The following is a 25,157-nucleotide window of genomic DNA, read 5'->3' as shown; positions in this document are numbered from 1 at the left end:
TGCTGCCGCTTTTCTCAGCAGCCGAGCTGTTGATGGACTAAAGGGGAACTTTATGATACAGCTTCTGTAGATTAGGAATGAACTAGCTGCCGTCAGGAGAGATCATTTGGCTGATGATCAAGACGGCAACAATGAGCCAGGAAGTACAAAACAAAGTAGCACACATATTCATTTGCAAACCAGTGGGCGCGCACATGCATACAAACATAAACCAACCAGTGGGAATAATCCAACGGCTGCCCGCGATGACCCGCTATCATTTTCACTGTCCATCTGTCTCTTCCATTTTTACTCTCAGCTATCCGCTCTCTTTTTCCCTTCATCTTCATCAACTACCTTTGTTCCTTTTACCCAGTGTGGGTTCTGCAGAGGAAACGATGTATCTCGGCACGTTATTCTGGTACCATGATAAATGGAGAGAATCTGTGCCTGTTGACTGCGGCCTCGAGATAAAGAATAAGCAAATTAAACCGCCTGCCGGCCTCGCAGCACCCTTGAATCCACTGCCGCCATTCCTCACGCTAATTTGATTGAGAGCGCTCGAACGGCGCACACTCCTCGACCCACGCGCCTTCGCTCCGAGGGAGGTGTTGAAAGGGGGTTGCAGAGGATAGAGGGGGCCATCATGGCATGCAGCAATAATAACGATCAATCTCTAGGAGGCGTGTCTCAGCGTATCCTGTTCAAGTTGGACCCACTGTGGGTAGTTTACGTCAAAGGGATGTGTGGTGCCGCGGGAGACGGAACGAGAGGCACGAAGCAAAAGAGAAACATAATTTATGGGTAGAAAGGTGAGGCGGGGTGAGATGTGAAGGGCCAATGGATTGGAGAGGAAATAAATGAGGGCCAAAGAAAAGTACAATGGGGGAGAAAAAAAGGAAAGTACTCAACAATCCGGCTCCATGTTCCCACACCGCAATTAATGTGGAGCCAGGAGGACGGCCCACTTCTTTCTGCAGTAAAACAAAACCAGGATGGATGACAGTGTCTCTAATGCCTAAGTGACTCCCTCTATGCGGGCTCGCTGGGAGCAAAGTGTCGAGATAGAGAGTGCGACGAAGGATTGTTTGCTTGAGGAAGAAGGAACGGTGGAGCAGCAGGTGGAGAGGGAGACGGATTGAGATAAAGATTTGAGGGAGGGGCGTTGTCGTAACGCATGAAGGAGAGCTGTAGCAGAAGACAACCGTAAAGGGAGATGAATTGGGATGGAGTTTTTTCGCCCCCCCAGTCTCCTTGGTAGCGATTGTGCGGGTTTCATTCATTAGACTTCATGCAATGGAAAACAAAGAGAGAAATATCACCTTTCCGCAGCCAGTAAGGCACTACGTCTTTCTTCTTTAGCCATTTTTCACACGGTTTGACCTTTTCGAGGCAACACACCAAGTGTTAATCATGCAGAAAAAGAACGGAGGAATTTCTCCTTTTGTCTGGATGCTCGTTGCAGTGTCATTACACATTCACTGTGGCGCCAATTTTGGTTGCTAGGAAAAGCTTTGCGCTGTAAATGACTGTAGGTCGGTAGTGCTTGATTAAGGAAGAACAATGAGAGGGAGGTGTATCTGGAGCCTCTTTGCTCGTAATGCGTATTGGAGATTAAGGTTTTTATTGCTTAATAGTCTCTTTTTCTCATGTTTTAGGTAAGAAAATCCTCCTACGCCTCTCTAATAGATGTGACGACTCATCCCCCCGTACAGTATATGTGCCACACGGGCCTTTTCTCTCCTCAAGGTCGGCCGTATTTACCCATTACACACAGAACCGCTCACACGTAACTATTGAAAAACACTAAATTACGACTGTGGCATTAGAACAAAAACACTCACACATAAAAAGGGAAACATAAGGAGAAAAAATGCTGAGCATTACTTTTTCATGGTTGTCAGCGCTGGGATTAATAGAAGCCATTTTGCCATAATGAGCTGTTGAGCATTAGCTGCCAAAAAGCCTCTTCATTTGGTTTTGAGCCTCGGAATACTTTGTCCAATTATTAAAGCCCTCACTGTCTCTCGCCTTCTTGTTACTGTCAGCCGCGCTGTACCTGCGAGGTGGCTGTCTGATCCCAGCTCGTGCTAGACAACCTAATCAGCACCCGAAACAGTCATCCGGAGATGAGCTTTATAACGACGTTGTACTTTTATCACTAAGCGTGTACCCGTTTCGTGAGTCAAGCTGACAACTTTCAGTCGGTAGCGCGCTCCCAGCACCTGGTTAACGGAAGCCGAAGATGAGAAGAACTTGCCCTGCATTGGATTCAGTTCTTGTGCTGGGATTTGTGAGGGATATTTACTGACCCAGTAGGCCGTAGAAACACATTTAGCTGCAGCCAGTAAATGCAGCGCATCTGTGAATCCAATAAGACCATTAACTCCTGCTAACGGGAATATCACCTTGTTTTTGCTCTTTATGCCGTAAAAATAATGTTGATGAGATGAGATGAATTGACTGAATCAGAACCTTAATACATCAGTGGTACTAAAATGTTGGATCGAAACTAAAAAGCAAGTGTCTCATCATAAAAATGTTCGCAGACTGGATTACATGTCAACAAAATATGGTCCTGCTTCTTATGTGGTTTATCAAAACGGTGCTTTGCAAATCTGTAATGTCGTAGAGAGATTTTCCTCCACTCTTGAGAGCAATCTGTTGGTCCAGTTAAATGAGGCAATTCAGAAGCAAGAAAAAAGATGACACATGGCTTCAATTATCAGCAGCCCTGGATGAATCCCTGTCAAGGCGAGTGATGAAGATTCATCTCAACTCAAAACCTGCCACGGTTATGGAAACAAATGCACTTTCATAAAGTTCTTCCATCCAACTCAAAGCCCCTGCTATTGTGAATTCAAACAACCTCAAGTACCTGCCAGAAGAGCACTTTAGACAGAATAGTTTGAGAATAAAAGTGATAATATGCTGATTGAGCAACAGCACAGCCTATCTGTTCGCAGTGAACACAAACATACCACCAGTGTGATCAAATACCAGTTTAGCCCTCTGGCTTTGTACCTATTTGAGCGTTTCTACACAACAACGAGAAGAAAAAATAAGATGGAATAGCCTTTGTTTTACACTGCTGATGGTGATAAATGGAATTCAGCCTGCGTGACGAACGTTGAGTGCAGAGAACTGTTGGATCATCTGTTTTTTGTCGCCACGGTTTCCTGCACACAGAGCTGAAGCATCCTTGTCTCAGGCCCGATGTGTTTGTGGGACAAAGTATATACGGGGGGGGTGTACAGTATGGGTTATACGTTTTAAATGAACATCCAGTGTGTGTGTGTGTGTTTATCTACCAGCATAGGGGACCGGCGCGTCCTTGTCCAGGGCTACCAGCGGCGGGTCCAGCAGCACCGTGTCCATGTTCTCCGTGATGACGCCGTGGTACGACGTTTCTATCCACGGCTTGTGCTTGTTGACTGTGGAGGAGAAGCAGATGCACGGTTCACGTCACACCACCATTGCTGAAGTCATTGACACGCTTTGTTGTCTTTAACAGTTTCTCGGCTGGGCCGAGGACGGAGAATGACGAAACAGAAGGAAACCTCAGACTTTTTAAAAACATTAATGCACGCGCTGTGTGATAGATCTCTTTTTGATATCTTTTTTAGACATGACACAAAGACTAGCGGAAGTCAGAGGGTCAATGCGGATCTTGTCCACCGTGATCCTGTGGCTCTCTGTAGCACAATCAATACAAATTCCTTAGTTTTAGAAAATGGCAGAGGAGAGAAAGCTTTGACATTAGTTCTCCCACCGCCTCTTCTCTTTCTTCCCGCGTGTACAAGCTTTGTCTTCATCTTTGCCGTTGATGACAGCCTCGATTCTCCCCAATCGTTGGGCATTTTCACCCCAAATACCCCAGTCAAGGAACAAACAATGTCTTTACAGCAAAAGCTTTACATTTCTTATACCAGACAATCTGAAGAAAAACCCTTTGCTTTTAGTGAGTCATTTGTGCCAACTTGTCCATTTTCCAGCCACATCATCCTTTTCTGCGTTCGCATCCGTTACTTTTTCCGTCTCTCTGCTGGTGTTCTACTACATTGGGAATTCAACCCGCCTGCCACAGATTTAAAGGAGGAGGAGCAGGAGATTAACAAAGATCACCATCACACGTTGCTCTCCCTGTAAATTAAACGTCCTCCCTCTTTCATCGCAGCGGGGCGTCACGTATAGATGAGCCCGGGACACAAGAACAACACCCACGCATATATCCAGTGTCCTTCTCCGAAGGGACCCGAGGTGTCAACTTGACCTTTCAATCTGCTGACGTCGGACCCTTTGTCTCGTGCCAACGAGCAGCTGGCAGTGATTTATTATGAGACTGTTCCTAAAACCCTCTCACAGCTTTTTTAATTTATTTGGACAAATTTCAGTAGTTTTGTCCCACTATTCCATTTCCTCCCCGCAAAGAACAAACTCACGGATTAAGACTCGCCTTCCACTCCTTCAATTCAGTGATTATTTTCGATACAACTGTGGCCCCGCTGAGACGGACTAGTGAGTGGATTATAAAAGGAGTGAGGGAGAATTATTCATCCGAGGAGACGCATCTCATGCTCATGCATAAGACAGAAAGCACTGCAGAAAACAGCAGGACTCCGCTGTGCTGGAAAGTGGAGAGGAGAGGGGAGGTCTGTTTCAGCATCTTTACACCTGCAGGATTTCACTTGCAACTGAGGAAAGACGGTGCATGAGAGCAGAAGAGTACTGATACTCCTACGGTGTCTAATAAAAGTAGAGCTCCATCTTATTACTGGAATTGCAGCTTGCTTTGGATTCACTATTCTGTGGCGGTACACAATTCCTGTGGCACTGAGGTAACTAGAATAAAGAGACAATATAAATGTTCAATAGTCTTTATTTCTATTTGCTTGCACTTGCCATAACAAATGTATGAATCTAGCATGCTCATCTAGGATTTCATTTACATAAAAAGATGTCTTTAGAACGGCAAATACAGCTAGTGCAGTTTACTCAAAGGTGGCAGGTTCAATTTCTGGCTCACGGTCTCACATTCATCCAACACAAACAGGGTTCTGGACGGGGAAGCAGAGCGGCGACTCCTTTAAGGAAGTCTAATATGAAAGCTCCTTTTTAGACCAACCGCACATCAGACCAGGGAAATGGTCTGTTTCCAGTGCAGCTCTCGTGACATGTAGGACAGTAAAGAGGTGTTTAGGGCACTCATCCTCGACATGCTTGTACGTAGCCACAGCAATGAAACAAAAATGGATGTACGCTCGCATTTTCTACTGTCGTCTGTCTGGGGAGCGATTGTTCAGTCAGACGGCACCGAAATTGCACTATGGGCACTATGTGCACATTCAACCCGTATCAATGCTGCTGTTGTTGCTTTGTACGTTCACCTATACATACTTCTGAATACACACATACATATTTCATGTTTATTTTTTCATTTTGATGTTTTCCTCTTTACTTTGTTCTTGTATTTATTCCTTTATATATTATTTTGCATCATTTTCATATCTCCCCCCCCGCGGCGGCTGTGCGAGGCGGTTACACTGAAAAGGACAATGCTAACGTGCTGATGCTCAGCTGCTGAGCGTGAAGGTGCAGCTAAGGCTGGTGGTTCATTTCATTGGCGGATATTTGGTCCCAAACAATAATACTGAACAAATACTTTGTCATTATAGTTCAAGAGGATCACCAAAGTTATTACAATCACAGCTTAACATTCTGCTTTCTGCAGCAGAGACGATACACACAGACCTACATAGAACATTATAAATATAAATAAACAACACGTATTTGGGCCCCTATGACACATAACTAATAGTCTCTCCTCAAAGCCACGAGACTCTATTGACAGAAAGAGTCATTTCACCCTGCTGCTCATTGTAAAACAGTTCCTTCAAGCGCGACCGAAACCAAATCAAACCTCTAATCAAAGCGGTCTTGTTTTCCGTCTTTCCACTGTGCCAAGAATCACCAGCTCTGGTTGCGTTCTACCGACGCGTTACATTAGTAGTTTTAATCATGAAGTGTACGCTCCATGGAGCAGCGGTTGGGAAGTTCAGCAGGTCATAATTCACTCTGTAATATTTATATTGTTCTGAAATTGGCCCCTTTTCTCACCATACACAGGACAAAATTACATTTGAACACATCATGCTTCTTATTATATTATATGCATATCTATCTTAGACTGATACTATTTTATCCACTACACCACCAGGGATTGAATTACATTTTACACACAGGCCAAATGTTGGAATTAATCATTTCTTCCCTCACAGGATTTCACTGGGCTTAAAAAAATGATTTCCACATGGAATTAAATTGTAAAGAAGAGATGTGTAACTGACCATTCATGTTTAGGTAAATCAACACAAGGATAAGCCTTATCAGTGTAAGGATCAATGTCCTGTCTTTGGATGATGGGAAAGATCCAGAGAACGTGGCTTGATAGAAAGGCTGGGAGGCGGGACTAAAGAAAACGCTCGTGAACTTGCTCTTTAGGCTCCACGTATACTTAAGATCGCCGGAGTATTCAGGTGATTTCATCTGCGTTTTATACTTCATACTTTCATTTGTCTAACCTCTAACAAGCATGACTGTATGCAAACATTTTGATGGCAATCCATGTTTACGTGTCAGGATCAAAAAGGCCGACAGAATAGACATCGCCATCCATCTGCCACATGGCTCATAAAAAAACAAAAACACTGTTGTAGCTTGTGGTTCCTCCTTTAACTGGGTTACTGTGTCACTGACTGCAATAAGCAAGGTGTCCACGGCCATTTCCGAAGGAGCATCTGCAGCCATTACTGCATTACAGCATCTGGATGCAAATTACAAAAGACCAATTCACTTAGTAGAAGAAAACAGTCTAAAAGTGGCCCTAGTACAGCTCCGGATTCAATCTGATGTGACAGTAATATGAAAACAGAATTCCAAAAACGACATAGTGCTTTCTGTAAATAACATTACAGCAGGGGATCGTCAACTTGTCCATCCCAGTATTGAAATCAAAATCTCGGTTAATGCCCCCCTCTGGGACTGAGGCTCGTGAATAAACACATTACAGTAGGGACGTACGCCGGTAATCTATATCTAATTTGGGCCCCCGTGTCATATTCAAACAGGCACGCTATCTGTGGGAAGGTATTGATCAATTTACGTCGAGCAAAATCCATTTACTTTCAGCATTTATTTCATTACGATGATGTTGCAGTGGAATAGATGTAATCTTTCCACAGACCCGTAGGCTAAATAACAATAAAAACAGGAAGAACAAACAGACAAAATGGAAAAAATAAAGGAAGAAGAAACTTTTAAAACATGGGATAAAATAACTAAAAAAGGATAGAAATTAAAAGACATAAAGACACTTTCTATCTAAAGAGATAAAGATACTGTCTGAAAGTATTGAAAAAAGGATGTACTGAGTCTAAAAGATCACACAAAAAAACAAAGCCCAGTTGTATCCATAGAATTTGGAACAAACCGCTTCATCAGAGCATCCAAACTAGTACATAAGGAGGCAAAACAAACATGGACCAGGGAGACCTAAAATAGTTTGTTACGTGGACGGAGAAAACAAATTCAGGTGGAGTGTAAATCATAACGTTCCTCAACAGGACATGGAAATGAGACAACGTCCACAATGCAGACGCTGCATCTTGAGAGAGGAGAAGGACAGAAGTGGATCAGGGAGCCAAGAATAGAATCACATTTCAGTAACATAACAGAGCAAAGGGCCTCGCCTCAGTGCTGTTGGAAGGTGAGAAGGCAGACTGAACATCTACAGAGCTCTGCGGGGTGAGCAGTAATTAAAAGCTAGGTGAGAGCACACACACGCACACACACACACACACACACACACACACAAATGAATTTCACCTTTCCATACATGGAAACAGCGCAGTATTAATTGTGTCTTGTTGACACAGCCTGTGTGACTGTTGACCAGGAAGCCACCAACACCAGAGTAGATTTACTGTATAACAGTAAACAGAGTGCAAGAGAACAGGAGGACGAACGGGTTAAGCAGCAGAGGAGAGGAGCAGAGCAAGAGGAAGGGAAGCCTGTAGGACCTCACAAATCCTCCTTTTATTTCCCTATTATGCTCATAAATGGCCGAGATCATAAATCACAGAATAATACCAGTAATCCAATTGACTTCATTCCCCTTTTGCAAGGAAAGACCTTGCGGAGGCCTCCAAAACGGATGATTTAGGAGACACACCCGCCGCTTTAACAGTGATGAGACGATGATGCCCAATAAATAAACATCTCCTTGGTTAAACATTAACATTAGCGAGAGAGAACGCGGGGAGACGGAGAACCACAGGCATCTGTTTCCACTGCAGGGGGAGAACGTATCCAGAAACTATAAATGTGTTCCATGCACGTGCTGCTTGTCATATGTCACATGTCAATAACGTCCCTCACCGTGACCTTTTAGCCCTTGTTGACAACAACTTTATCTTAGTCGATCGCGTGTGTCTGAAAACATCTGCAGCTTCTCAGAGATTTGCTGTCCGTCGGGGAAGTAAATGACTACGACACCTTTATGCAAACGAAAAGTATTTTTTCACCATTATGTACTCACTTTAGCCTTAATACAAACGTAACTATTCTAATAGTTATATATAATACCCAATTTAGACATTTGGAGAAGACGGGCATTTGGATTCTTCTCAGAAACCTGATTATTTTTAATATACCATCCATCCTCTGACTGCCCAAGGTCTCTGGTTTGTGTTTTCCATGTTTCATGAGGCTCTGATCATCTACATGTCATTTTATTTAATGATGTCAAGTTTATAAAATTATGGTAAATGGTTGCTATGGGGACAGTCTCAGCTTTTCAGTCATACCCAATTTATGCAATTCTTATGCAAAGACAACAAGACTATGCAGAAATGTTCAAATACACCATTTTGAGCTACAATTTGAATAACACATTTATACTGCAGGCTAACAACGGTGCAGTTTGAGCCCAAAACTGCATTATATTATCATAAAGTGGGAAGCTGTGTAAAAAGGGAGACCTGTGTACGCGTAGAGCCTATTATTCACACATTGTGGGGTCAGAGGTCAAAAGGACCCCTCCAGCGCCTGACGCCTGCCCCCTTCTCAACAAGCTACCGTGACATAGTTTAATAGGAGACCAATGAAGCTTTAGCGTCAGCTCAGTCAGGACATCCGTCAGCTTCACCACCTCATTCCAGCAGCCTCAATGTCGGAGAAAGGAGCCGCCAACTGGAGCGGTTGATCCTGCATCTAAAACGCCCTCGAGCCCTTGAGCGCCGACTCGGACTTTAACAGTCCCAGTGTTCGAGTGCAAGAAGCAGTTAGCAGGAGGAGAGTATTAAGGCGTATTGACTGCTGCAATTAGGTCCTGCGCTTTAAGCAGAAGTAGGTTAGAGCGGACCGGTGGGTCGTTTTCAGGACATAAACTCTGCCCACCCGCTCTCCCAGGACCTTTCCCCCTTCGTACAGTCAGGTTTGCAGGGAGTGCCGCTGTTGTTTAGAATTGTTTTTATCTTTTCTAACAACTCATTAAATGGACTAGAAACTCTGATTTCCAACAACCCCGCCATAAACCCTGCCCCCCCACCCCCTCACCCTCTCCGCCTCCGCCTGCATCAATACAGACTCAGGAGGGAAAGAAAGCCACTTTATAATTGGAATCAAACTCTTTGCACACAGCAGTGCAATGTCTACAGACATGGAAGAAAAGAGTTATTTGGAAATGTCTGAAGTTTGAAGCCAGACACTCGAGGGTGTTTGCAGAGAAGATGACCATTAAAGCACATATGGAGAACAAAGGAAAAAAAGTAAATAGTCACAGTGAGTGAGAACAGTCAAATGAAAAAAGAAAAAGAAACAGATTTACCTACTGCTGACATAAGAAAGAGGTAATGAATATAGAGGGAGTACAAAGGAGGAAATGATGCCGGGTAGGAAGTTAATGGTCTGCAGAGGTCTTGTATCGCCTCACAAATGTGAGATGAAACTCAGCGGGTTTCTAATTCTGGTGGATGCGATGAGTCAGCAGAATCCTGTGGAGACTGTGGATGGTGAGTGGGTGGAGTTGTTACAGTAAATCATCTTCTGAACTGGAAAAAAAAAAATCCAAAACACAGAGAAAGACAGTCTAAGCTCCGCTGTCGGTTCTGATATGATACACAGGATTGAGCCGTCTAAATGAATGAATGAAACATCTGTGTGCAGCACAGATTGAAGGCAAAGCTCGAGGACCAAGAGATTGCGTATGAAATAAGTGCACAGGCACAACAGAGTCGATGTAAACATAATCAGAGAGGGTAATCTTCAGTTTATAAAAACATGGTTATACCCCCCAGGGGAAGCGCAAGAGAGGGCAAATTACTATTCCCATTAGACAGAGTTAAGGTTAATGACCAACACTAATGGACAAACCACAACAACTTTAAGCGTGCAGCGTTCCTGCAGCACGATCTGCCTCTCCAGTTTATTATGAGCTGGTCACATTGGTTTTATTTAGCTTTAGTATCACAGGACGTATAATTACAACAACAGCATTCACCTAAAAGCCTCTCCTGCTGTTAGAAATACTGTTTGCATTAGCAAAAATGCTACCAAATGCTACATTACAGTTTTAAGCAATTAGTTTCACTCCCCGATTATGTGTTTTTTCCCCGGAGCTGCAGCGATACCAGGGGGGGGGCTCCAAATGTCATCGGTTGTCATCGGCGTGCTCGGCATTCACTCGAAGGAAATACATTAAGCCCCGCTGGAAGAAAGGCATCGTGTCCGCTCTCTGCACCCGGTCGTAAACAATAATTGTTTTTCTTGCATTCTACACGTTATGAACTATTTGTTGATCAACGGTACAAAAAGAAGGAGGGAGGTGCCGCGTCTCGGGTAACCAGAAACGTCTCTGGCTAGTTCCCGCGCAGAACGAGATGCAGAGTGCTCTCAGTGAAGGCGTACTGTCCATTAGATCCACTGAGTGGGCCTATGAAGGGGCACAACAACAGGATTTGAAAGAAAAAAAAATGGAGCGACGAAGGGAGAGGAACAACAAAGGGAGAGGAGGAGGAGGAGGAGGAAGGAGGTGATATCTGCATTAACAGGAAGCAGCGGGCGGCGAGGAGAAATGGATGGTGACTGACCGGTTTGAGTAAGAAACAGTTGCAGTCTGCTGACTTAAATCAACAAACGTGAACAGACTCCCATTTGCACTTTTTTTTAGCTCACTTCAAATTGGACATGTCTGCTTAACATCAAGAAACCTTGACAGTAATGGAAATGGAAATTCCCCACCCTGCCTGGCTGGTGTGGGATTCCTCCATCTGGCTGCGTCTAGTTTAGCGCCACATATTCAGTGAACACCGTTTTACACCTTCAATTAAATAGCTTTTCTGCTGTCTACAGCTTGTTTACATCAAAAAAAGAATATTCCATCCTCACGAGGAAAAGCATCGGAAAGCAGAAATAATGTTCAATGTAACGTCTATGAATCGGATGTACATGTAATTTATTCCGGAGAATAGAGACTATTTCTGATATCGGATGTGTGCTCGTGGCCAAATAAGACCGTACGTCATGTCGGGAGGCCAAATCAATGCTTCTCCAAAATACAGAGGTATTGTCAATGTATATTGATTACATTTAAAAATGAATTATAACCTGCTTCATCGTTGGAGGACATCGTCAGCACTACAGTGACGCATCAGGAAGAGATGCAGCTCCACACAAGTCCGTCATTCATGTTGATGTCAATAGTCAATTCAAACAGGTTTATTTTCTGTGCTGTAAAAACAGCTTTGAGTGGAAAAAGACTAGAACTGCAATGTGTAATATGATTGTGTTGACATGGATTTGTGAATGTAGTCATAGATGTTATCAATAATTGAGGCCTAATTCTTTTGGAACCTCTACAACAGCTTCAGAAATAAAAGGTATAAAAAAGTAACAACTGCTATTTCAGTATTTTAGAGCTGAACTTTTAGATTGAATTCATGATTTGAAACGATTCCTATTTGATTTGTGCGTAAGATGCCGGATTTGAGATGGATAAATTGATAAAAGAGAGATTCTGGGTAATTCCCAATAATACCTCACAGTTAGAAGTTTCCATTAAGTTAGTTCTGAAGTTAGCTTGACATTGAACACAGCGTACCGGGTGAGAGACGCGTCACCCGATCCCCTCCAGCCAACCACAGTTGACCTCTGGCAAACATCTGTTTGGTTGCTGCGCTGCTTTTCCTGTGGCAGCTGTGAGCGTGACTGTCACTGACTTTTCTTGCCGTCTGTCTGTGATCTTCAGTCTGCCGCGGTGAGTACGTCATCTACACCCTGTCACCCGTTTCCAGCTCCTTCCATCATCCTCTGTCCTCCTCTCGTCTGTCAGGGGCATCAGCAAATCGCTGTTAACTGTCACTCTGACAATTTGTTGGGGCTTTTTTTCTGGGTTCCCGGATTTGTATTTGTATTAAATGAGCGACTCGGAAAACATTTGGAGTGACAGTTTAGTGTCAGTGAACAACGGGGAGACGTGTTTAAACACATTGTGGGTGGGCAGGTGGAAATATGACAAAAGGTTGGAAGCAGCTGTGTGGGTTTACAGATGTGGATTAGCAGATTTCTACATGTAGGTTGATGTTTACGTTTCTAGTACAGTAAATAACATTAATACCACAATTCCACTCAAAACCGGTACTCGGTCAGAAAAAAATACTGTGTGTTCACGCAGTCAATGAAGAATCAACTCAGACAAAGATAAAGTGCCTTTGTTCTTACCCCAACCTGCCCCCCCTGCCCCCCCAGCTTTCCCACGGCGCCTCAGTCCACTTTACTCTGGACAATGTTGAACATCCACGGATCCACCAGATGAATAATGGATTTTAAAAAAGGTCTGTTGTATCTGTACAAACTGCATAATGCCTGATTCGATTACAGCACGAAATCTGTTTCAATAGATTAAAAGGGGGGGGCATGCCTTCCACTGTGGCGTCGGAGCTCGTGGCTGAGCACACAGACTACTCCGACTGTCTAAAGATGACCGGTCTGCTCCCTCTGTGAGGAAGCCGTCATGAAAACACATCCTGAAGCTGCCACGATTCATTTTCATGAAAACAGGATACAGATGTGATCTGAAAAGAAGAGCCAACTGCTGTACTCACGGTGCTTTAAACCTCCCGTGTGAATGTGGTAATTTTTCTTCGAAGATGCCGGCTGCGATTTAAAATGTCCCTAACAAATCAGTCACACGTTGAAATGTGCTGTCGCAAGTCAAGTGGGTGTGGTTGTTGCTTCACCGACTTCAAAAGAAGCCTCGTTCCTTTCAAAGTTAACAAGTTCTTCAGCTGAACTTGAGAAACGGTAATTGCTTCTTCTTCCTCGGCTTCAATTATAAGCCATTTTGTGGCACAGAACTAATTTGATGTGCAGAAATGTGCAATGGAACTATAATTCAGAAAGGTGACAACAATCTCCATGAAGTGAAAAGATAAAAAAGGTATGACATGTGGCGAGATAACGGTTTCCAGTATGGAAATGTGAGAAACCACTGCAGTCAGGTTCAAATTGATGGCGGAGGCATTTTTTGAAGTAGCAGAAAGGCTTTAGTCACAGCTGAAGGGGCCTGTAAGCCCCTCGAGAAAAGGAGGAGCATGACGAACAGTTACTTTCCACGGCGGACTCATTTACTGCACAAAAATGTGCATGCAAGAGCACCAACACACAGCAGCCCGACGACACTTGACCGAATTAATAAGTAGCGCACCAGTGGGGAATGAGGGCTTAGAGGTTTTAAGTGCCGTTTTAGTACTTTGTCTCAACAATCTTCTGGTCACAATGATGTACACAGTGGTGTGTGTGTGTCTTAGCTGAGCGCCCCGGACTCAAAAGGGCAAAACAAATTGCTTGAATGCTGAAGTGTCGAAAACGCGACGTCTGACTGCTGAGAGACTGGACGGTGAGTTTAAAGGAGCAGAAAGGAGAGGAAGAGGAGAAAGGAACAATATCCATTCGTGTCTTAGCCCACAAGCTAAAGAGTTCTTACTATTGAAAATGGGACTAGCAGGTTCAGTGATACTTTGCCCTGGTTAATAATTTTAATTAGGAGTGACACTACGGTGTTCTTCTTACTGTACGCTACACTCTTCATGCATATACTACTGAACAAGCAGAGAGCCGGGGAAGGAGGAGATGCGCACGTCGAGGGAAGACGAGAACATCAATCCTGGCATGTTTTGGTCTTCCAACAAACGTGCAAACATAAATTTTACATGAAGCTGAATTCAAATCAACAATCCTGTAATGTTGTTTCTTCTGCTGGATTTACTAACATCAGACAAATCGTTCTAACATCCAATATTATCTCACACAGCAACGTGGCTTAGAAACAGAGAAATAAAATCCAGTTCAAATTGAAGTTGCAGGATTTTTTTTATTAGTTCAAATCGGTGAGACGAGGTGTACTGCATGTTTGTTGAGTGACCAAAACATGCCACATTTCTTCTTGTCTTGAGCACGGTTTTGAACAAAAATAGTGCATTCACGAGGCAACAGAGCAGAGTTTGCAACACGGTCTGTGATTACATCGCCAGCTCGCTCACAACTAACCACAGTTGATACTTAAGAGGAGTCAGTGAGCTATTCTCAGACATTCAGCCCTAATTATCTTCCATCTGGATCACTTTATTCATGGGTGCAAAGTACTCCAAGCATTTACAGGAGCATTCGAGTTCAGATCAATAGCCAAACTTGGACATCAAATCCTCATAATGGGGCGTACAGATATGCGAGTGTACACACATACACACACACACACACACACACACACACACACACACACACAGATTAAACACTAAAGCACACATGCTCTTACAGAAACTATTTACATGTACACGTAAAATGAATATGCAAGGATTTTAGTCTTGTTTGTAAAAACAGTTCACAGTATGCATTAGCCTGGCTGGCCTCGCATCACTGAATACGCGAGAGTCTGTTTGTGAAAAGCTGATTAAACAGAGCACTTGGTTTATGTACAGATGGTTGATCATACCTCGGCGCTGGCGCGGGTCGGTATTTTGGGAGGAAAGGTCTCTGCAGAGCTGCAGACATAAATCATACTCCATGATGTCATTTATTAGTCCAATGATCAGTGATCAACATTGTAAATGTTTGATCTTCACTTCAATGCCTTCAAATGGCCCTTTTCACCGAGGTCTGAAGATCAACATTGCTGTTGTTAAACCTGCGTGTGGCCACGGGAACGGATGAAGCGCTCACTATTGGACAACTATTATCAATCTGATAATAAATCTGATAACGGTTTCCATCACTCTGTTTGCTGTTTCTGTACTTGTCTATTTTAAAGATTCATATTATCTCTACAAACACACACACACAAACACACACACACACACACACACACACACACACACACACAGAGCCTGAGGCTACATCCAAACCGCCATGGCGGAGAGGACGAGGGCCGACGGTCTATTGACTGATGGAGTTCAAGCAGTCCATGTAGCTCTTGGTGGTTAGCGAGTCATTTCAGTCACAGCCTGGAGGCAACCAGCTGAGGTTGGGGGGGCTGCATAAGAACACTAAGCCAAACAAAACACTTTATCTGCTCTGCATGAAACTTGACTCGGTCGGAGATGGAGAGGGACGAGGTGCTGCATTTGTGCGTTTGATTGGGGGTTTGGCAAAAGCGTGTGTGGAGGTTGTAAACGTGTTCCGCGTGTGTGTTTCCGTGTTTCTGTGTAGGTGGACGCTCGGGGCATGAAAGCAGGAGGGAGGCAGCGAAATAAAAGTGAGTTTAACTGCAATGAGACAGATAGATGGGGAGGTGGAATGTATCAGGGATTCGTTACGGCCCGAGAGGTGGAGCGGCAGAAAGGAGGGGGGTGTTCCAGGTATCATGTTTTTAGATGGGATCCAAAAGAAACCCAAAAATGTGTGAAACGCTGTCAAAACAACCCACAGGCGTCACGACCCGATCCCGCGGCTGATCCGGTTATCGCTCTTTGTCAAGTGGCTGCAGAGGAGAAGAGGAACGAGTGGGATCGCAGGCCCGGAGGCCGCCTGTGTGCTGATGGGTAAGACGCTTTCATCTTTCCCACCATCTTAAGTAGAAACACTGATACATCTAATCCATACTTCCACACGCTGCTCCTCTGCCCTATAGGTACCGACACAGATAGGAGCGGACTCCATTAGGGCCTTTCCTGCACACTGATGTGAATTGGAATGTACTGATGAAAGCATCCGGCCGTGTTGGGCGTGAAGGACCACTGCAGCGTGTGTCCAGCGTGTCTTTGTGGGAGACTGACAGGGGTCCTTTTTCATGCCCTCGCTCAGCAGGTTCGGTCCTCAATGATTGTGTGCGCTGAATGTCAATTAGTCCCCCTGAATACTTCATACTGGGATCGCTCTAAAATTATATATACGAATAGAAGTAAAAAAGAGAGTAACCGTTACAGTTCTCATGTGACCGTCACGTTCAAGTAAGACACGCACACAGAAGAGAGGCAGGCGGGTGGAGAGGTGAAAAACCGAGGCGCATCTTCAATCGCAGACGTCAAGTGTTATTATTTTTATGGAAGTCTCGTGACATCAAATCAAGCTACAGGCTACTGCAATGTGGGAGAAGACGAGTGAATCAGAAAACATGCGTCACCGACACGAAGACAGGTGAAAGATTAGAGCAAGGAGTACGATCCGGGGCTTGAATGAAGCTCAATCAACGAAGACTCATAATGCGGCGTGAACGTTTCTTTTAAATTCAAACTAAAAAAGGTCTACTTTCTAGTTTCTTTCCACGGTTGTAAAAACTATATTTACGAGGCATCAGGAATGAGACTCAGTGGCCTAGTGTGTGTGTGTGTGTGTGTGTGTGTGTGTGTGTGTGTGTGTGAGAGAGAGACAGATTACACTTACAGAGACAAAGGAGAGGCAGGGCGGCCCGGCTGGGGAGGAGCCCGCTAAGATGTATGAGCTGTCAGTAACACTAATCAGGCTTTCCCCAGCAGCATTCATCTCGGGAGCAGCACCATGGACTGGGTACTGACCAGTGACCACTGACCACTGACCACTGACCAGTGACCACTGACCTGTGGCCGGCCTGCGAGACGCGGCTTTGACTGCCCACTGATAACCGTGGAGGCAGATTCTTTTAGAAGAACGGCGTCTTCATACAGAGTAACAGTAGCTTCAAACTGTGGTTATCTTATGTTATCTAACAACAACATGATGAATGCAGAGGGAGACGACATTGTGAAATCCCAGTCGACTGTGATAGCATTTCCAAAACTGCCGGCCTCGTGTTCCCTGTCAATCCTTTACGGTTTGCATCTGACTTTGTCAAAGTTGTCCGCGACTCATGTGAAAGAATGTCATTGGAATAAAAAGGCGTGTGGGACGAGGAGAGGGGGCCAAAGTAATCAAGGGAGCTGAAAAGCGTGAAAGTACCATTACTCATAATGCCATATATACATGGGAAAGATAAATGACTGCAATCCAATTGCAGCCCTTTAATCCTGGATCCAGTTAGGCGGAAAGGAAGAGGGGAACCTTCCCCTCGCTCAACATCTCGCCATTGTTTCAAATACTTGTTACGCATTGAACGCTCGTAGGAAAACACGGCGTGTAAACAGTGTGAAATGAAAGGGATTGTAAAACCGCCTTCAGTTCTATAAACCAGGGTCAGGTTTCCTTCTACAGCGACAGGGACTGCGTTTTGAAAATCCCTACATTTGTCTCAGAATCTTTTCCAGCAAAAAAAAATAAATCCCAAAAGTGAAACATGTGATGTTGAAAAACAGAATATTCTGACAGCTCTGTCAAAACGCATCTGTTGGGGAACACAGTCGCGTGCAGCTTTACTTGAAAACAGGAGCATGGGAGTCGCTCAGAACAGGACAAGCCTGTTGTCTTACAGAGACACAAAGAACATCACTGGTAATTCAAGTCCCATAATTCAAAGAATCTACACAACAGTCCACTGAAGTGTATAAAATGTAAACTAATGTGCTACATGTTGAGTACAGAGATACAAGCATGAATAGGAACACACTGCTTTAGCTCTCAAGGACGAGCGTTTCAGAGCCATGACTGACAGTGTTTTGTCAGTGTTTGTATAACATTGCTTAGAAACCGCAGGCGCTCTCAACATGGGCGTCATGAGCGAACGACGCACACGTCAAACCCCCCCCGCCTCCCCCCCGCGCCGCAGGAGCTGGCCAGAGAGGTGACAATGGCGACAGCAAGAAACAAGAGGAATAGAAAGAGCCCCTATGAACCACGAGGGTCCTGTAAGACGTTCTGAGAGGTTAAACAGCACTTAACTGAACTAATGTCGCATAGCAGAAACTGCCTGCAGGAACAGTGAGAAACCTGTAATGCAGCGTTGCATCATGCCGTCCCTCTGGACCGTCGCGGTGCTACAGCAACGCCTGCGTCGAGGGGGAATTTAAATGATTTAATTATTTCACACAAAAATCAAATTTACTGAACTATATGTTGCATCGTGTTAAAACGATATTATTTCTGTCCATGGGTGTATTTACAACGTCTGCACAAGGCTACCACGTCTTTATGCCTGACTCTCTGGCACATCTTAAAAACTGACTGGTATAATAATGCTATTCTTATTCTTGGCAATCCTGGCTGACATAGAAATCAACAAAAACAAAAACAATAATCATTTTAACGCAAGGGATCAGTAATCTGATCAGCCAACTGTCATCGGTCTGTCCGCCCCGTTTTCGGTGAGGACTTTGTGTTTTAACGCACGGGCTGAAAGCCGTCGGACCCGGATGCATCCGTAGCCGTGTTCCAGCCAGCCAATCAGATTACAGCCGGATGAGGCGTGCCGATTCGTCAGCAGTGGAGGAAGATTTAGCTGCAAGACCTTGACGTGATAAGATAAGAGACAGGCATTTAAAAGTCACAATTTATATTCCAAGTCGTTAATCTGCGTCTACTACGACCTTGTTTCAAGTCCCTTTAAAAAACGGCTGCTGTGATTTCTATTGAATTAACGGTTTACAAACTCGAGATATGTTCTTTTGATATAGAAATGATGCCACAACTTTGGCAACATTGAAATCTATGAAGAGTTTTGAATCCCACCAAAGTCGGAGTTCATCATACTTCAACTACCAGTTTTACACTTTCTCCACCATTTAAAAAACTATTCCACGTGTTGAGTTCTGATCTACTGAAGCTTTTGTCACGTTTCATTTTTTAATGCAGTTTACTTAAATGAATGTATCCTCTAACTGAATTGTTTGCTAACTCCTAAAAGTCATCAAACTGCAAACAGAGAAAGAAAATAAAAAATAACTTTTGATGATGGGTGCGTCCCCCCCGACATCTCCTCTCACATGGCACTCGTCATTTGCTTTTTTCTGTGTCTGTCTGGCTGTGTGTCCTCTCGGTTTAACACAGGCTTCTTGTCCTAAAGAAGGATTTGCCCTGCAGGAGTGAAGAGGCCGATACTTTGCACAGGTACATTTTAAATTTTGCAACTTCAAATCACATGCATAGAATTTATTTATATTTGTCCCTAAATCTTTTAGCCCTAATGTGCCACCTAAACTCTATCCCAACTAAACACCATGTGCAGTATCCACAGGGATGAAAAAACACATTGAAGCAGATTGCTTCTTCTTCACGCTACACATTGCTGCTACCGGCCACGACCGCACGAGGAGAGGAAACAACGTGGACAATAACAAAGTTATTGAGCTGGAATTCATGCTGCTTCCAACCTTCCACCCTTCTTGTGTTATGCGCGCGATCTGCTGTTTTATTCTGTGCTCCTGACCCAGCAACACAGAGGTAGTGCTGTACTCATTTGTCTTTGTACGGAGCAGAGAGTAGCATCACCGCATGGAGACGGCTACACAGCGACTAGACAAAAGAACCTCAGCTCGAATGCAAAATAGCTACGCTGAGAGCTGCAGCTTCCCTTGAACCTGCTCTAGTGTTGTGCTGCGGACCTTCTGTGAGTACCCGAGGTCCGCGGAGGCTGAAAGGCTGAACGGATGACTCACAAAGTCTAATGAGGGAAGGTCAGCCTCTTTTGTAAGGTTGAAGAGCGTGACTGCATGAAGGGGCTCCGCTGCACAGATAACCGGGTCAATCCAGGTCTGTTAAATAAGCGGATTTCCCCCCTCTTTTGAGGCCGCGGCATCTCAAACAGGCGCAGAAGTGTTGGCATTCAACGCGCCGCTCGCCTCTTCCCTTCTCGTGCCAGCGCATCCAGCTTCTCGGTCTGGCATCGGTGTTTGTTTTAGTCTCAGGGAGCAGATGTCATTGAATCCATCTCTGGCTGGCTTCAACTCAATGCCAACTGTGATGCTGTGTAACGGCTTAAAACAATCAGAATTTATGTTTGACTTCAATTTGAAAGGGAATTTCATGGGAGAAGAGCAAAGATTGGGGTGCAATCCGAGGGACTTATGCGCATTGCGTTACATTACATCACACCACAAATGGAGTGGTAAAGTTGCATGTTTTTACAAACAAAAGCTATCTGGCCCTTTTATGGAGAAGAAAAGCGGTTATTTAACAAACGGATCGCTGTGTCATGAAAGGTTGATTCAAAGTCAATAAATCGTGAGGAGTTCCCCTGAAATGAAGCCCTCAACCACAGGGATGAAAAGGAATCCAACAGTGACGAAATCATCTGACACATACGAGAAGAGGCAGAGAAAACACGAGGTAGAGTGGGAAGGGAGCAAATCAGCCAAAAAAAGCCCAAAGTCGCGGAACAAGAGGAAACTGACGAACCATTTAGGTCATGAAATGTGTGTGTGTGTCAAAGACGGAGATACAGACATGAGGAAAAAGTGGCCAAACCGGTGGGAAAAAACGAAACGGGTCATTTCCATTTCTCCACACGGAATGGAAATTGCCGTCACCCTGCTGTGACTGCCCCCCCCTCACCATGCATAGCTACTACTCCTGCACCGTGCCACCGTCCCTTTTTCCCTGGCTTTTGGGTCTTGATTTGAATTTAGAGAGGGCACCCCGAGTGCTCGGCTGGGGTTTACGGTGGGTGATTTGTCTTCGTTGCCCTTGGAGTCATTCGGAGGGACACAATTCAGTTAGTTTTCCCCCCAACAAGGCCCGGCAGCAGGCACAGACAGAAAGGAATGCATCAGTGTGTCCAGGTGACCTCAGGGCTTAAGACGCAGATTATGTGATCGCACCATCGCAGGTTCCAGTCTGGGGGCCGGGGGGGGATTCATGGCCTCCCCCATCTCTCCCCTCATTTTCTGTTCGCTCTTCACCATCTAGCTACAGCGTAGAATACCCAAAATATTCTTTGGAAATATCTGCGTGCACCCAAATTGTACCCCCTAAAAACGTTTTATAATAGGACACACCAGGTAAAACCGTGACATGTCGAGGTGTGTTGTGTGAATAACACACACACACACACACACACACACACACACACACACTTACACACAGGCCAATCCCTGTGTGATGCGGACGCCAGCGAGGGGCCGTCATTTTATAAAGTCAGCCACATTTTAGTAATTGGTTGAGTGACCATTCCACAAGCCTTCAGTTTGGAGCACAGTGGCACTTTGACACACTGGCCGCTTTGTTTTTCAGAACCACAACCTTTCCAGAATGCAAACATAGGTGGGATTTGCAGATACGCGGAAAGCAAAATCCTAAAATCTTTCTAATTTGTCACTGGAACTACAGCTGGGAATTTTCCAAACTGCCCAATATCAATATTCTCTCTGGCAATTAGGTTGTGTGTGTGTGTGTGTGTGATCTCTAATATTTAATATTATAAATTATAATTTTGGGAATCAATAAGGAAATACTGAATATTGTGAGAGTTAAAATGACAATGACTTTTACAATTATTATTATTGTATATTTACAATATAATTCTGGTAAACAACATTCTCTCGCATAATAGAAACGTCTGTCCACAATCCACTGGTTTTATAATAAATAAAATAAGACGTTTTTCTTTTTTTATTTCAGTGCCTTGGTGAACAAATAAAACCTTGTGTTGTCCGTTTGACAGATTACCATCCGTCAAGTCTTCCCACAGCATGATTCTTCCATCAGACACAACCATAGATCTTTCCGGATAAATACCCCTCTGTAATACTGTAAGGGGTGGATGGGAGGGACGGAGAAAACAAATCTAAAATCTAATTTAACTCACAAACAGTAGAATGTGTACATCAGATTACGATCAAATTGAATTTCCTACGCGCTGTCCCCCTAGTTGCCTTTTTGCTACATCCTCTCGCACACAAACCTCCCAGAGCGTCTTTGTTTGCTTTGATATTCCAACTCTATCAGCCGGTCCGGTCCTCACTCAAAAGCCCCGATGCTTTTCTGTGTGGCATTTTCATTTTCACACATGTGTTCAAATTCACAGCGAATATATACGCGTGAGTAGAATAGACACTGATCATCTGCAGGTAATTTCCCACGGTGCAAAAGCAAACTCACAGTTTGCCCTGAGGATGCTGCCTGCAAATACTCCTACGCTGCCTGGTTGCTCTTTTGCATACTTCCCACCTTCCCCGTGCTTTCATCATCCTTTCCTTGATGCCTCCTGACAGACTCCAAAGACGGTAGCAGTATTTTGGGGGTAAATTCAAGAGGAAGAATTCAGGTTGTGGAGAGTGTGTTGATTAGTAGAATAAGTGCTGTGACACATCAAAGCAACTAAGAAGAAAACTTCCCTGCATGTCTTGTTGTTTTCACCATGAATAGTGTCGGGGATGAAATGAATCTCATCCAATCAGGACTGAAGATTTGACCCCCTATTGTTTGTTCATGTCCACTGAGGTCATGTGCTTCATCGTGCTTTAGGTCGCGACCTTAACATAAAGAGTGTGCCGATGTCTCATACGAGTCACTGAAGTCAAGTGCGTACAAGTTAAGCTGTGGACGGCCGTGGTTGAACACACAGGAGGGTTTGATCATGACCGGCTATGTCGATTACAGTCCTTGTGTTGTTCAAAGGGGAATTGGAGACAGCTGCATGCTTTATTTTTAAGTACTTAAAAATAGCGGTTTATTTTTGAGGAGGTCAAAAGTGTCACAGCTCTCTCTCTCTCTCTCTCTCTCTCTCTCTCTCTCTCAGAGGTGAGAACTAAAGGGAGAGAAAAAGCAGCTAGTGGACAAACTGTTAACGCAGCAAGGTTAGCAGATAGCCATCAGGCTGGCATGAAGAAAGGTCACCGCCATAATGCTAATGTGTGTGTGCGTGTGTGTGTGTGTGTCTACACACGTGCATGATCAATGGAAGGGTTATTTGCACCCCTACGTTTCTCCCTCAATGCTTATTACACAAATGCCTCCTTGTTCTGTTCTTCGTAAGTTTCCGGATAAATGGATGATCCTGAGGGGAAAGGACAGCATCTGTCCGTTTGAATACGATCACGCTATAAGTGAATCTATAGGCGGTACTATTCTGATGGATCATCGGTCCTCCTCACGCTCCCTGCCTGTTTGCTGCTTGTTCCATGGTTAATTATAGAAATGCGGAGGACCAGTGCCGTCTCTTCATAGCACAGAGTACGTAGATTGTCTTTGGAAAGAAACTGGCGCTGATGAACTCAAACGTTTCGCCTACGAGCCAGTCAGTCAGCCACATATTTCCGGGAACGGATAATCGGACAAACACATTCAAAAGTACCGACAGTGCATTTTCTTTACTCTCCGCCACGCAGTCCATTTCAGGGGAAGATGAATAGTGTCTTTGAAATTGCTTGGGCAGCTGAATTCCAAATTGCTGTTGTGAAACTAGTTAACTCATCTGTGAAATCCTACAAATGGCCCCAGAACATGCCCTGTAATAATACAGCGTACTGTGAAGTATACTCACTGAGCAGAAGGTTTATAGTGTATCCTGCAGTCTGCACCGGGCCACTCACGGCAAGAAAAGGCCTTCAAATTCTCCATAGAAATGAAAAAATAACCTCTATACAATGACAATGAGGTTCATAAATCAAACCATGCTCATCGCTACTTCTCTTTTCGAATTAACAGCATGGGCAGTGCGCAAAACGTCCTGAAAACGGGTCTATAAAACAACAACAAAAACAACTATGGAGATTAGCGATCGTGTTATTTCACACAAAGAGCGGTAATGTCGTGGTCTTGAAGCGACCATTGGGTAAACAGACCTGAAGGCATTTCTCCGCTGCGGTTCTTGAGGCTGTTTAGACGAGGTCCAGGTTGCAGGTGGGACGGCAGATGTCTGACGATGGGCCTAATCAGACTTCCTCTTGGTCTAATGTCTGAATAATTGTCCCAGCGCCGGCTGTGGTCTGATGAAGCCCCAGCAGCCTGGAGTCGTCTCACAGAGCCGGACAGGGATGGGAAATAATGTAATATGGGGAGCGGCCAAATTTTATTACAGATGCTGAAGAATCGATTCATAAGACTGAAGCTCTCTGCTTCTTGCTATTTCCATCCAAAGCTCATTGCTATGAAGAGATGGCTCTCATCCTCTGACCTTTCGGAGACAGAGCGAGAGAGAACGAGGAAATATCCGCCCGTGTGATAAAGTATTGTCCCGCACTCCGTCACAGGGAGTTTTGTATTTTTCTCCCATGAAAGCTGAGCCGAAGGGTCCTTGGTGTTTTCATTATTAAAACAAAACACTGTAGTGAAATGTCTTCCTTACATGCGGTATAGTGGGTATCATTTTTTAATTTTGAAAACGTCATAAATAGAAAATTCATAAGGTAAATACATCTCATATTAAATACTGACAGTTTTGTCAGTCTTCAAACTGTTAGAGGACCTCCTACCCAGGACTTAGTCAATGGAGATAATAATATGAGGATGATCTTACTCTACCTAGTGAACAAATATCACGTCTGTGTTGTGGCGACACATTCTGCTGCCCTGCAGGGCTCAGATAACACAACTATGGAACTTATCGAATTAAAACAGCCATAATAATTACATTTATTATATTCTGGGGAAACTCTGGCTGTCTCGAAATTTAGTCAGTGTGTATTGCAGTGTTTCGACTTATAGTTGTAGGCGTGCTGTCGGAGCCTGAACATCTTCGTCAAGACAGAGTCATGTTAAATACAATCAATCACACACACACACACACACACACACGCAAATGCATCAGCACAACTAACCTATGCACCGGGGAGACAGGATTCTGT

At 44.3% G+C, this 25,157-nt stretch overlaps 1 protein-coding gene across 1 annotated transcript in view; it reads right to left on the bottom strand.

Moving 5' to 3' along the window:
- The window catches only part of clstn2a (calsyntenin 2a), a 91,025-nt gene that overhangs the window by 44,003 nt on the left and 21,865 nt on the right, over positions 1-25,157 (bottom strand). The window contains exon 2 of the mRNA XM_040171074.2: positions 3,291-3,413. Within this exon, the coding sequence (XP_040027008.1) occupies positions 3,291-3,413 (123 nt within the window). The remainder of the gene's footprint in view (positions 1-3,290; positions 3,414-25,157) is intronic.

The sequence above is a fragment of the Gasterosteus aculeatus genome, chromosome 3 (genome assembly GCF_964276395.1).
Source record: "Gasterosteus aculeatus chromosome 3, fGasAcu3.hap1.1, whole genome shotgun sequence".
Lineage (NCBI taxonomy): Eukaryota > Metazoa > Chordata > Actinopteri > Perciformes > Gasterosteidae > Gasterosteus > Gasterosteus aculeatus.
Note: the sequence above shows the minus strand (reverse complement) of the source record. Positions and strands in the feature narration are given on the sequence as shown.